Source organism: Podarcis vaucheri (assembly GCF_965113315.1).
Source record: "Podarcis vaucheri genome assembly, chromosome: 1".
In the NCBI taxonomy this organism is placed as follows: domain Eukaryota; kingdom Metazoa; phylum Chordata; class Lepidosauria; order Squamata; family Lacertidae; genus Podarcis; species Podarcis vaucheri.
In genome coordinates, this window is record NC_138759.1 from 95,050,905 (window position 1) to 95,064,594 (window position 13,690).

Consider the following 13,690-nt stretch of genomic DNA (forward strand, 5'->3'; position numbering starts at 1 on the left):
GTTGGCCTATTTGTAATTCTTATTCTGTCCTCTGTTTCGTCTTCTTCCTATCAACATAGCAGTGTATGATGTACTGAGAACTACTCCAACCTGACCCGCGGATTCTGGGTAAAATCATTCACCTTGATCAAGCCGTCTGGCCCAATGCTGTGTAGGGAACATAAAAAAATAAAAATAAAAATAGAGGTTTGCTCAACCAGCAATACTTGATCTTTATGAAACATTCTAAACTTTTATCTCACAAACATAATTGTAGCACCATCTTCTGTCTTTCTAGATGCCAGTCTTCCTTCTACCTCAGTGAAGCACATTTAAAAGAACTGCACTAAGTGCAGGCAGCATACTCCAAATTAGTCTGTGAGTCGAGGAATGCCACAAGGTGGCAGCAGCCATATATAATATAATACAGGATGCTTTGACGCAAAACACTTTTTCCAAGATAGAGCCAAAGGGGATAGGAAAGTTGGGATTTAAAACGTATGCGTAAATAAGCAATTTTTGCTATCAGTGGCCACGACAGTAGCGTTAACTATAATAAATCAGGGATTATGATTAAAAGATTTCTAAAGAGACCCCGCAACCTCAATGGGCATGGAAAAATATTTTAAATTCTTAAGTATCAGAGTCAACAGGTATAGTGGTTAGAGTGGTGGACTGGGGCATGGTGGACCAGGATTCAAATCCCCACTCAAGTCATGAAGCTCAGCGGGTGACCTTGGGTCAGTCATTGCCTCACAGAGTTGTGAGGATAAAATGGGGAGGGGGAGTAACATGTATACCAGCTTGAATTCCTTGATGGGGCTTCCAACTCTCTGAAGCAGATTTTTAAGCTGGGTAACAGAGAAGAGGAAGGTTCCATTGCTATGCTAGCAGAACAGAGGTGATGGACACAATCCCAAGTTTTTAGAGACATGATATATCAAACTGGGATTTTTTCCAGTCCTGATTATTCTGTTTAATGCGATGATGTCCTGTCCTGTGAAGAAACTGGCCCTAGGACTTAGAATTTCTGTCCCTATAGCTGTAAAAACTACTGCACTTCAATACCATACAAGAGGGTAAAACCTATGATGCAAATAGCCACACGCCTTGACATTTACGTTAGGTGTATGTATTAGATATACTGGGGTTACTTACATCTCCTGCTCAATATAATTCAGCATTCGACTAACATGAGATGCTGAAATCTCCCCATCTACTTCAGCGATGTAAGTGTAGAGAAACTGGAAAGTGCTGAAGGGGATACGGGCGGGTCCACTGTCATTCTCATTGGATAAAACCTCACATATTATCTTCAGAGTTTTTGCAATAGTCTATTAAAAAGATAAGAAGAATTAGTATCTAAGTTTGTCATTCATCTTAAAGCAACTAGTTATTATGCATTTCTAGAAATACTAAAAAAAAGGGGGGGGGAAGCTCAGTGTCTGGCAACAAAGCCATAAAGCAGTGATAGCTATTGTGGTGTCCTCCAGATGTTGTGGCCCAACACTCTTCAGTGCTGCCCAGTTGGGAAATGTTCAGGGATGGTGAGAGTTGCTGGCCAAAATGTCTGGGGGGGCCCCAGAAGAGTGAGCAACTGTTTATTTATGTGACTCAACTAAACAGTCACAGCTTCTTTGCCAGAATTCCTGAGAATTATAGTTAGGTGGTAAGTATAGTTCTGGATAAAACCGCTATGCTGTGGTGGTTTATGGTGTAGTGATTAGAATAGGGGAATGCCAGGTTCAAATCTCCACACAATTATGAAGCTCTGAGGTGAGTTTGGGCCATCATGATTTCCCGGCCTAGTCTTACCTCACAGGGTTATTGTGAGGAGGATAATAAGGGAGTGGAGGGCCTTGTACAAATTATGTGAAACTTAAATTTTTAAGGTAGGTGTTTCTTGATAAACATCTCTATTATGATGGAAAGCCACACCAAAAATGCAGTTCAATTTTAATGTGCTAAGATGTATCAAAGAACAGTGGCCACAGGGCGGAGCTACTATGATACTAATGATTTCAGTGGGATAAAGCACACTTTAATATCTGTTAGACTGCGGCCAATTACTATATACATTGGACTTTTAAGATACTCTCTTAAAAGATATATATATTGGCACTTTATAGTAACAATAACAGTTATACATTAATGCACAACATTGTACATAAGGAGATATTCTCTAAGAAAGTTGATGTTTGAGTTGCTCTGTTTTGGTAAATGACTGTTTCCTGATGAACAAAAAAAAAAACAATATCTATTAGCTCTGTCTGCTTTTTATCTTTTGCTCACCTGAAGTCAAAATCTTCTCTGAAATCAGAATTATCTCCACAGCTGCTAACTGTAATGTTATAAATATAAGATTATGACTTCAGGTGAGGAAGAAGACTGCAGGAACAGACAAATTCACAAACACAAAAAGCCAGATTCATAAATGGTGCCCCTAAAACAGGCTAAAGGGCAGGAGAGAGAAACAGAAAATACAATGGATTGTGATAAAGTTTTGGATGCAAGATTACAACAGTTCATTCCGAGAGATACATTAATCAGCCTATATTAATACAATCAGTGGTCATATGAAGAGTAATCTTAACCCACACTGTTAAGTGTCTTTACAGCATTAGACACCTGGCTTGAGAGCAGTACATGTGAAAAGGATCTAGGAGTCTTGGTTGACCACAAACTTGACATGAGCCAACAGTGTGACACGGCAGCTAAAAAAGCCAATGCAATTCTGGGCTGCATCAATAGGAGTATAGCATCTAGATCAAGGGAAGTATTAGTGCCACTGTATTCTGCTCTGGTCAGACCTCACCTGGAGTACTGTGTCCAGTTCTGGGCACCACAGTTCAAGAAGGACACTGACAAACTGGAACGTGTCCAGAGGAGGGCAACCAAAATGGTCAAAGGCCTGGAAACGATGCCTTATGAGGAACGGCTAAGGGAGCTGGGCATGTTTAGCCTGGAGAAGAGGAGGTTAAGGGGTGATATGATAGCCATGTTCAAATATATAAAAGGATGTCACATAGAGGAGGGAGAAAGGTTGTTTTCTGCTGCTCCAGAGAAGCGGACACGGAGCAATGGATTCAAACTACAAGAAAGAAGATTCCACCTAAACATTAGGAAGAACTTCCTGACAGTAAGAGCTGTTCGACAGTGGAATTTGCTGCCAAGGAGTGTGGTGGAGTCTCCTACTTTGGAGGTCTTTAAGCAGAGGCTTGACAGCCATATGTCAGGAGTGCTCTGATGGTGTTTCCTGCTTGGCAGGGGGTTGGACTCGATGGCCCTTGTGGTCTCTTCCAACTCTATGATTCTATGATTCTAGATGCATTTCCGCAGATAATAGCTGCCATCAGGACAGCTGCAACAGTGGGATTCTTAGGGCTTCTACCATGTTGTGAGAATGTGGCAACCCATGATTAGCTGGACGTTATACCAATCCAGCTTTATTCCTTGTAAATTTGCAACCTCCCTTTGTTACATGTAAAAGCAATAATTTCTGTGGAATATGTTTATGTTCATGAATGAGGGAGAGGCCTAAATATCCATACAATATTATCTTATGTTGGTCCAATTTAATAATTCATATTGCAAAAGTAAAGATTGGGTTGTTGTTGTTTTTTAAATCTAGGCTATTAAGGGAGATTGGTATTACTTGTGATTCATCCAAAAGAGAGCCCACCAGACAAATATGGTGTAAAAAAGTCCAGTATTGAAACTCATCTGGGATCTTGTGCAGTTGCCATGGAAAAGAGGGGGAGAAAGGGTGGAGATTGTAGCTGTTAGCTGGTGAACTATCTTGAGGCAGAATGGCTTTTACAAAGCTTATATGATGTGTGGTTCCTCATGGTAGGAAGAGTACGGAAAGTAGGTACAGTGTAGGGAATAGGACAACTCGGCCACTATTGGCGACCCTCCCAACAGCACCAGATTTACTGCAATGTGAAAATGTCCTCTGCCCTTTTAATTCCACACACACAGCAGAATACAGTGGTAGAATCCAAGCTTGGGGGGATTGTGGAGTGGATTTTACCAATTCAAATTGATGTTTAGAATTGCCATTCACATTAAGAAGAAAATTAGGACTCTGAAGACCAAAGTACTTTACTGGCCTGCTCCTTCTGTGCTACTTTTCAACTTGTATTTTTAAAAGCTTGCAGCAGAATATTTTTAAAAACGTGATTCCCCCTACACCTGAAATGGTACCCATCTACTACCATTTCTGAAATCTATAGCCTCTTTCCCAGCTCTTTCTGCTCTGTGTGTACAAGCAGACCTGGGTGAGGCCATATTAGGAACAAATGGGCAGCCAAGGTGTTCTTTCTCCATTAACCCAGGTAATACCTTCATACAAAGGTCCAATAAGTTGCGGTTGTTGTTCTCGCTTTCCTTCTGTTCTGGGACTGCAAAAATACAGGAAGGGAGGCTGCTACAGTAAGGCGGCTGGTTCTGCCTTTCACTGCTTCCCAAGTGAAACTACAAGCTCTTAATAATAATCCACATGGCATAGACCCACTAAAAGTAGATACTAATTATTTAAGGAATCTAAACATATCAGAAATTCAAAAGAAAAGGAACTTACAACTCCAAGAGAGCTGCAGGCCAGAGCTAAAAACTTGAGCCATTCAATTTCTTCAGTAAAGTGTCCAACGTTCATAATACTGTCAAATAGGTCTGTAGGAAGATTGAGCACCTTCCACATCTGGGCTAGCTCATCTACGTGGATTATCAGCCTCCCGCCCACCTGCAAAGAAATATTGGCAATATCTATCATAAGTGAATAAGTGACTGCAGGTTTTTTGTTTTTTTCTAGATCTCGTCACCTCCTTTAGTGCCGGGAATTCCTTCCTAATCGTACAAATTTCAGAGATGGTAAGCATTCTGTTTGCTTTGTAGAATCAGTAAAAATAAATAAAAATGTACTAGATCACGGAACTAAGATACAGCTAAGAAGATTGGGATGTTGGTTGAATCCTTGCTCTGTTCTTTGTAAGGAGTATGTTGCTGCTTTGATATTTTTTACTGTAAGTGTCCAGGCAAAGAATGAGACAAATGCCACAGGCATGTACTAACTGTTTTAGAAAAAGTTCTGCTGAGTTTGTATTAAGTGTGGTTCTGCTTTGCACCATCATGATATCTTGTTGTACTCCTCCCAAAAAGTAAGTAGTCAGGATGTAATCATGTCTGCATCTTCTCAGTTCTGTGATGGGGCAGGGTATCCTTGCTTATTTGTATATGCCAGTTTATCAGTATATTAATACATAACTGTCTGGTACCGAGACTGAGCCTTAATTATGAGGTGACATACACAAACCTAATGTAGATCTTTTGAAAATGGACCAGGTGACATTCAAACTGCTGTTATACTGACTTGGCATCTACTAGGCTGAAAAACGCTGAGGGTGCAGGTTCTGGGGTGGTGCAGCTGCACCAAGAACTAATTCACCTTCTGCTTCTAGTCTAGTACATGGCTACACCAGAATTGTTTGATTCTAAACTTGCAAAAACAAGCACAGGACTGCTGCTTTTACTGCAGATTCCTACTGTGCAAGAAGGAGAAAATGGACTTACCCTATCCACTTTTTTTGGCAGGGGAAAACTATATCTTATCTCTTAGGACCCCACTGCTGGATAATATGCTAATGCTTCCATATCTGATTGATTGATTAGATTTATATCCCAGCCTTTCTCTCAAAAGCTGCAAGGGGTCTCACTCTCTGTGTTCATTCCAAATTTAGTAGGTGGTGCTTGAACTCATAGTAGCAAATATTTAAGAAATAAGTTTGTGAGACAGCACTGATTGACCATGTGCTTTGAGATTATTCCACCATTTTGCTGTTTTAATATTCAATATGCAGCTGTTGAAAAATTAATGACATGGCACAGTTTTAAGAGGTGTCCACAGCAGGTCTACTGCCCTTCAGTGTGTTGTTTCAAACCCTTTACTGCGAGTTGTGCAGCACTGTCCTGAACATGTTTACTCAAACGTAAGCTCTACTTGTGAGTAAGCATATTTAGGATTACAGCCTTAGTATACAACCATAACCTTGGGAAGCAGAATTTCTGGAAAAGGTTTAATTATGATGTTGGGCTTTTGCATCTATAGCTCTCTGTTTCTTGTGCTGGCTGTGCAATCTGTACAAACAATGCTAGGTTTTCCTTATGTATTAAGTGTCCCAAAGAAGAGGACCGGGCAGATGAGGGACATGTGGATCTTGAATGGGCCTGAATTCAATGTAGAAAAGCAGGAAGGGGCTTTGGAACAATATGTTGCCGCTGTCCACTTGGGAATAAATGATGCCACTAACACTGGGGATGTCTATTTTGGGGATATTATTACTCACCCAGTTAATGAAGTTGGTATGCTGTATCTGCTTTTGAGTGCCGTTGTGGGCATAAGAAGAATATAGGGATGAATTCATACACACAGGGGAGAATGCCCTAGATATGCAGGTGTATATATTTTGTTCCCGAAGCTACCAATATGGGTTTGACCAAACTGCGGGAGGCAGTGGAAGACAGGAGTACCTGGCGTGCTCTGGTCCATGGGGTAACGAAGAGTTGGACACGACTAAACGACTAAACAACAATATATTTTGAAAAAGACCTTTGTACCCCAGAACAAGAAAGAATACAGGGATGCACATGTGTGCTATCCACATGCTGTCTATTCATGTTGGAGCAGAAAGCAGGGCACTAGTGATAGCTCTCAGCTCTCTAGAGTTAGCTGAAGGGAAGCAAGCAGTTGTCTTTCAACCGGAGGCCTGAAATGTGTTTAAATGTGTACAAATCTCCCAGGTCATTTCCCCTTCTCTAGAGCCTTTGAATTGTCAGGTGGCATTTGTCCATTCAGGGTTTATCCACACTTCCTGTTGCTTTGTGCTTTCTGGGCTTTTCAGGTTCATATCTGAATGGTTTTTTGTCCCAGGGTTTTCCCCAGGAAAACCCTTGTTTTACTCCTGAATCAGAACAAACAGCAAACTGCAGAAAACCTGCTTGCCGTTTATTCCAATCCAGTGGTAAAATATGGTTTTTTCTGGGGAAAGTACCAGGACCAAAAATAATAAATAAGTAACCACTTGGACACAGACTTGTACCTAGGAAGCACGAAGCAAAGGTAAGCAGGGTGCTTCCTAGATTGGTGACTGGGGGTAAGATAGGTGTGTGCTTGAATGGAGAAGCAATATCTCTGCACACCATAGTTTTCAGAGGAGTGCACATTTGGTTATACATTTGAGCGAGCACCTGCATTTGGGATGCATGTCTGTTTCTGGAGCCTGATTTCTCACGGGCACACAAGTACTAAAGTTTATAGGGATTATTTGAGCTGCAGGTTGTCAATCACAGACACCTGTAGAATCTTCATGACTTCGAATCTGCCGCTTGAATTAATAAACTGCTGTATATTTCTCAGCCACTCTAAAGTGTACTCCGGGGCTATAAAATATTCTAGGTAGTGCTAAAATGATCTTTCCATCATCACAAACATTTCTGCTGGCCAAACAAAATCATCTCCTATCTCCTCCCCCACCCTGCACATTGTTCAAGGGATTCGAGGAGGGTGCAGGGGGAAGACGGGGAGGAAGTCCCATTGTGCTAGTGGGACTCATTGTGGTGCACCCTGCTAGCTCAACAACCTAGTTGAAAATGGCACATAGTTTATTAGGACTGAAATCAAATTCCAGTGAATAGGAGCCAGCATCAAATGTGCAGGTGCCAGTGCTGTGCTGATGTGAAGATACTAACATCCTAAAATTCAAGGAGTTGTTTCTGGAGTTAGGAACTTATCTTGTGTAAATATATTGTGGGAGAAAATGGAGAAACAGTAGTAGCACAGATGCACTGTGCATCAGTAACTGGATCATAAATCCTGTGGCGGTGTATACCCGCTGTCTTCCTAAATAATACATCCTCTTCCACCTGTTCTCTGCTCAAAATGAAAGGCTTAAAAACACAAAAATGGGATCCATTTAAGCCATATTGGTACAATAACTGAGCAGTTATGGTTGGTTAGTATTTTTGTGAAGAAATTCAAAGCTTGCCATGCTGCTGGTGGTATTAAAATTTTGCATGAAAAGCTACAGATATTGATTCAGAGTACATATGAAAAGATGTCCATGTTCTAATCATAAAGCCCAGTTGTGCATTTTTCCAGCTAATTTGTAAAAATAATACTTGGGCTACAGGGGTGACATCTCGCCCTCAGGATTGTGGATGCCCATCACTGTAATGTGGGCTCCTCCAAAAATGAACACGACATTGCATGTTGTGTGTGTGACATCACATGCACCACATGCAAGCATGTGTATGTGATGTTGCACGTCCATGTTGCAGCATCGGCTGCTCCTCTTCCTCCTTTTCTGCGGGGAGGGGCATGGACTCAGAAGCAGAGAGATTGCCTCCATGCCCAAGCCCCCACACTGGAAAAGGGTGCCTTGTTTGCTGACTGTGGAGGGTGGAGCTGAACTGCTTCTCTCTCTGAGGCAGCACCACAGAGGCTAGCTGGCTGCCTCTCTCCAGCTTTGCTCATTGACTTTGTGGGTGCTCGGCCCCCACAATTATATTGTGGGTGCCCAAGCACCCATGGTCCCCTGGAGTTGGCTTCTATGCCGGGCTATAACTGGGTATCGATGAACTAAACATTGGAGTAATTGATTGCATTGCATTGTGCTTACAGTTACAGAAAGAAGCTGGTCATGCTGCTGAAGAGAACTGTATCATGCTGATTCTCCATTTTCTTCTGTGTAACAAGGGGATGAGAACATTTGAGAGGATGGTATAGATAATGGGTAGGGAACCCTTTTCAATTCCCTTTTAGGCAATCTTCTGAGGGCCACATGCTAGCAGTGGGCAGGACCAAAGCAAAAGTGGGTGGAGGGCCTGTGGAGAAACCTGAGGGCCAGATAGAAATCCCCAAGTCCTAGTATAGATGGCTTGCTTCTTATGTGGTTGCATGCAGAGAGTGACAAGCAAGTTACTACTTTATAAGTTGTCATCTTTATTCATGGTTTGAGTTCTCACAGGGTGGTGAACTATAACTGATGACTTACTATAAACATGACCATCTGGGTTGCTTTTTCTTCTCCCTGGCACGCAAGGGAAACAAACCACAATTCCTGGCTTAGCATTATGTCCAAACCAGGGTTGTGGTTTGTAGTGCTCCAAACAAACCACAATCAATATGCTAAGTACAAACTTTGGTTGCAGACTGTGGTTTGCTTGGAGCAAAACAAACCATCTCTGGTTTGCATGTAATCTTAAGCCATGGTTTATTTTTCCCCAGGGAGGAGCAAAGCAGCTCAGATTGGCACATTCAGAGTAATACATGAATTGTTGTTTACCATGAGGTGCAAATGAAGTCAGTGTTTAAAATTAGAGCGTGCACAAATTATTGCTTCCCTATGTGTATCAGGATGGTTGTGGAACTAGGCTTGGATATAATAAAAGTAAAGGAATTATAAAGAACAATAATCTTTTAAATAGTCTTCGTACTTTGGCAGAAGTCTTGTAACCTTGACATCTTGTAATAGTTATATTCTGTCTGTATGCATCTTACAATGTGAACAAAAAGTAGCAGATATAAGACTGAAGGCAGTTACTGGAACCGTGTCCAAAACCAATATGAAATAGTAGAGTACAAACACTCAAGCCTCTTATGTACTTGCCCCAAAATGGAAAGGAGATGTTTCTTACTCTCTGGTGTAAGACCTTCAAGAGCTCTGGTGTAAGCTCTGCACAGTTTGATAAAGGGACTCTATCTGGTCGTTCTCTTACTGGAGGATTCTCTCCACGGGCCATAGCACTAAAATAGCTAGACAGAAAGAAAACAGCAGGTGTTTGCATTTTAGCAAAATATGTTAACAAAAAGTGTGACTAGAATTTGGCTATTTATTTTCAAGTTTATAAATGACATATTAAAGCTCAACAGTGAAAACTATGAGAGAGGCAGTACGCATATCAAAAGGACATAGCTTGAAGGCACATGACACAGCATCCTTATTGAAATTTAGCAGCTCAGTTCTGGTTAGTGATGGATAGGGGACAGCCTGGAAACTAGGTAAGCTGCCTTCCTACAATGAGGAAAGGTGGGATATTGTAATACAGTGGTACCTTGGTTCTCAAACTTAATCCATTCGGGGAGTCTGTTCGACTCTCAAAACCGTTTGAAAACCAAGGCGCAGCTTCGATTGGCTGCAGGAGACTACCAAGGTACCACTGTACAAGGGTGGGAAGCCTGATCTTCTGAATATTGTTGGTCTGGAACTCTCATTATCTCTGACCATTGACTATTGTGGCTGGGACTGGCTGAAGTTCGACAACATCTGGAGAGTCAAAGGTTCCCCCCACTTGTCATGGTGGTAGCTGATAATAGGAGGGGGAATCGCATGAGAGCAACAGGCCTGATTGTAGCCTCTTTGCAGTAGGGTGGTGATGTGCCACTGGCTGTGCTTCTCTATCAAACTCTACCACTGCTGGCCAGGAGTTAGGATTGCAGCCTGAGCTATTATTTATGCTTAATTTGAAATGTGGTTGTTTGTTCACCGAGGCGGGTAGTGCTTATGTATGCTGGGTAGTAGAGTTTTCATTAATTGGCTATGACAGTGATAGCAGTTTTTGTTCACATACTACAGTTTTGCAATACTCCCACCCACATTGATCTTGGTGTTTTTGGTTTTCGTTTTGCAAAAACCTCTTGAAAATGTTGCACATGAGAAAATGAAAGTCATGTGTGACTGTTGGTTTATATTCCTTTAGGTTTCAGGGGATGTATTTTCTCTGGATTTGTTATTTACTGTAGCCTAGGGTGTCTTGAGGGATATTTTGCTCCCTGAACTTATTCTACCTATGGTTCCCTGTGGCAAGCGTAGGGCAGTTCTTCATAAAATGGTGCTGGTCATTCTTTAATGAAAGCTGCATTAATTCCTGATACTAAATAATTGCTACCCATCTTCACCTGAAAAATGTGTGTTCTCAAAAAGTACCGGGGAAATGCCACAAACATAGAATTCCACAAGTAAACCTATAAACTATTAAGTATAGTATCAGTTTTAAGGATACAGTTTTTTAGAGTAAAATATTAAACTTACTCAGAAGACCATTGGATCAGATCTGGAGGCTGTGTCCGAATGGCAGCTTTTGTAAACTGCTTCAACAAATCTGGAAGCTCCGGAGGGATGCATACTTGTTTGTCTGTTTGTGGCATAATTCCTGTGCCTGTTAGAAAAAATAACAACCTTCTCTGTTAAGTGTGGGAAAACACATTGCAATTACCCATTGAAACAACCCTTCGGTCAAAGTTCTTCTTTAACCTATAAACTTGTGTGGTGCTATAAAAATGTTGAAAAACAGAAGGCAGGCAGTACCATGCAAGAAAAGCGCATAACCTTTTACTGAAAACTATTACATTTGAGTTCTTACTCATTTCACTAAATCACTTTGTATTTTATAACCTTGTGTAATAGTAGCTATATAATTGTGGGTTTTACATTTCTACTGTTGGGGAATCCTCCCCCTGCTGAATTTGTCTGGTAATGAACTTCTATGTGCCTGTTATGAAGTCCCTGAACATTGTGCAGATTTCTAGAGTGCATTATCAGTGCATCTAAGGTGCTGACCACACCTGTTGGGCCCATCCATTATCATCACTCACGAAAAGAATGCACCCTTGACCATGTCCAATACTCCACTGTAGTTGTGCTTTCTAGGTGAAGGCTGACAAGCTATCTTTTGCACAATCAGAAAATCTGCAAAAGGCAGGCAGGATCTCTGACTGTCTGTACAGAGTCTGTGTCTGTACAGCATGTACAAATTCAGACTTTTAGTGAATGTGAGGCGGTTGAGACCAGCAGGTGTAATTTAGATTCTCTTCCCTGCTAGCATTCACTGACCATCAGTACACACAGAGCTACTGATGAGCCCTTATGCACACCCCAGTTTCTCCAGAACTGGGAAATTTAGGAATTTTTGAATACAGTAGATCCTATACAATGATAGTTTTCAACATGACAGGTCAGCCTCCGGTAGAATGTATGGTCCGTTGCTAAGGACAATGAACGTTCCTCTATGAGTGCAGGACTAATGTGTCTCTTGTGAGAAAGCCTTGTTCCTCTGGGAATGTCAAAAGTATTTCTTTCTCACTTGGCAGTCATAGACTATGATGCATGTGTCCACAGCTGCAGTGCAACTGCTGTTGCAGTGGCTGCAATCCTATGGTTGCAACTGCATCTAATTCGGCACCCTCTGCCCACCCCTTTGCGATATGAAATACTCCCTTTGCTGGTGATAGGAATAATTTATTCCAGTTGTAGAAACTTTGGATAAATGCATATAATGATCACCCAGCCATATCCCCACCAAAATACAAAAAAATAAAAGGGAACTCAAGGAAGTGAAGAGGTCTTGATGAGGCAAGGCTTGGGGGATTTGTACAGAGCAAACGTCTTACAGAAGCAGTTTGACAGACCACTTAGCAAGCAACAAGCACTTGCAAATATATTTTTGTAACTCTGCCACCCCATTACAGCTACCCTATCTCTATTCTTTCCATCCACGCGCTGTCACTATCTCATGTTGGTCTCCCGTACAAATTTGTCCCCAGTCTTTGGCATTGGGCTTGCATCTAACAGACCTTGCACAGATCCACACCATACATTTAAAACACATCCAGCACACATTTGAAGCACATGACTTGCGCCAAAGAATCCTGGGAACTGTAGTTTGTCAAGGGTGCTAGGAACGGTAGCTTCAGGCCAGGAAACTACAGCTCCTGGGACTGTTTGGGGGAAATAACTGGGCTTTAAATGTGTGATGGATGTGCTTTCGTGGTGTGGATCTGCCCCTTGTTGATGTCAGAGATTAGCAAAGTGGGTTAAGAATTCTGCCCCCCAGGATGGTTCTGTCCTGTATTACCGGAGGCTGAGACGACTCAGCCTCTTCGTGAAGATCGCCCAGCTGCTGTTTTGGGACAGTCACACCAGGCTTTATCGGGGGCTTCACGCTGCTTCCACCCAAGATGGGCCCTTGCATTAACTCAGGACTGCGCCCTTTGTTTCCTCGCAGCTCTAGGTATCCTAGCAACTGGTGCTCTACCTCACAAAGGCACTGATTCTGTCAGCTGCCTTTGCTGGCAGTAAACAGTGAGACACTTGAAAAGGTCATGGGGTTCTTAGTGAGGAGTTAAGAGAACTTCATCAGGGTGGGGTTGGGGAGCCACAAACTCCATGGGTAGGACAGGTATTTTAGATAAATTTTAGGGCTTTCACTATCTCCTAGATATCCATAAAATGAATGAGTCTAAGGTTTGCTTGATTCTATGGGCATGGCTGCATGGAATTGTCCTGTTGTTTCTACCCTGTCATGTAAATCTGTTGCACACCATCTAGGTTTCTTTCCAATAACACCTGCCATTTTCACTCTTTTGTGGGGCAGGGAAGTTTGAGTTAGTAAGGTGTGGCAGTGATAAAGATGACCAGGAGGAAAAATTCTAATCACAGTTGTGGGGAGCAAGAAGTGTTGCTTTTATGGGGGAAAGGGCTGCCTATGATGAGGGCTGCAAAACACTGCTGAGAATGCTTACTGTTGCCTGTCTTCTCTAACCCATTGGTAGGGTGACCATTTGCACATAGACAAGAGAATGCCCCACCAAAGCAGAGGACAAAAGGCAACAGAGCTTTGCATAGAATATTAGTGTGCTAAATATATATGTAGAGAT

General features: G+C 42.0%; 1 protein-coding gene and 1 long non-coding RNA gene across 2 annotated transcripts; one reads left to right on the plus strand and one right to left on the minus strand.

The window, feature by feature from the left end:
• Positions 1 to 13,045, minus strand: ROPN1 (rhophilin associated tail protein 1). The gene is made up of 6 exons (XM_082235813.1): positions 12,889 to 13,045; positions 11,067 to 11,193; positions 9,673 to 9,790; positions 4,562 to 4,723; positions 1,138 to 1,313; positions 1 to 147 (listed from the first exon to the last, which is right to left on the minus strand). Exons 2-6 carry the CDS (start codon positions 11,180 to 11,182, stop codon positions 81 to 83), a joined length of 639 nt encoding a protein of 212 aa, XP_082091939.1. The 5' UTR covers positions 11,183 to 11,193; positions 12,889 to 13,045; the 3' UTR covers positions 1 to 80.
• Positions 1,562 to 9,655, plus strand: LOC309539582. Its single transcript, XR_014222865.1, has 3 exons — positions 1,562 to 1,648; positions 4,793 to 4,851; positions 8,657 to 9,655. It is a non-coding gene; the product is annotated as an uncharacterized lncRNA (long non-coding RNA).
• Positions 13,046 to 13,690: the final 645 nt, after the last annotated feature.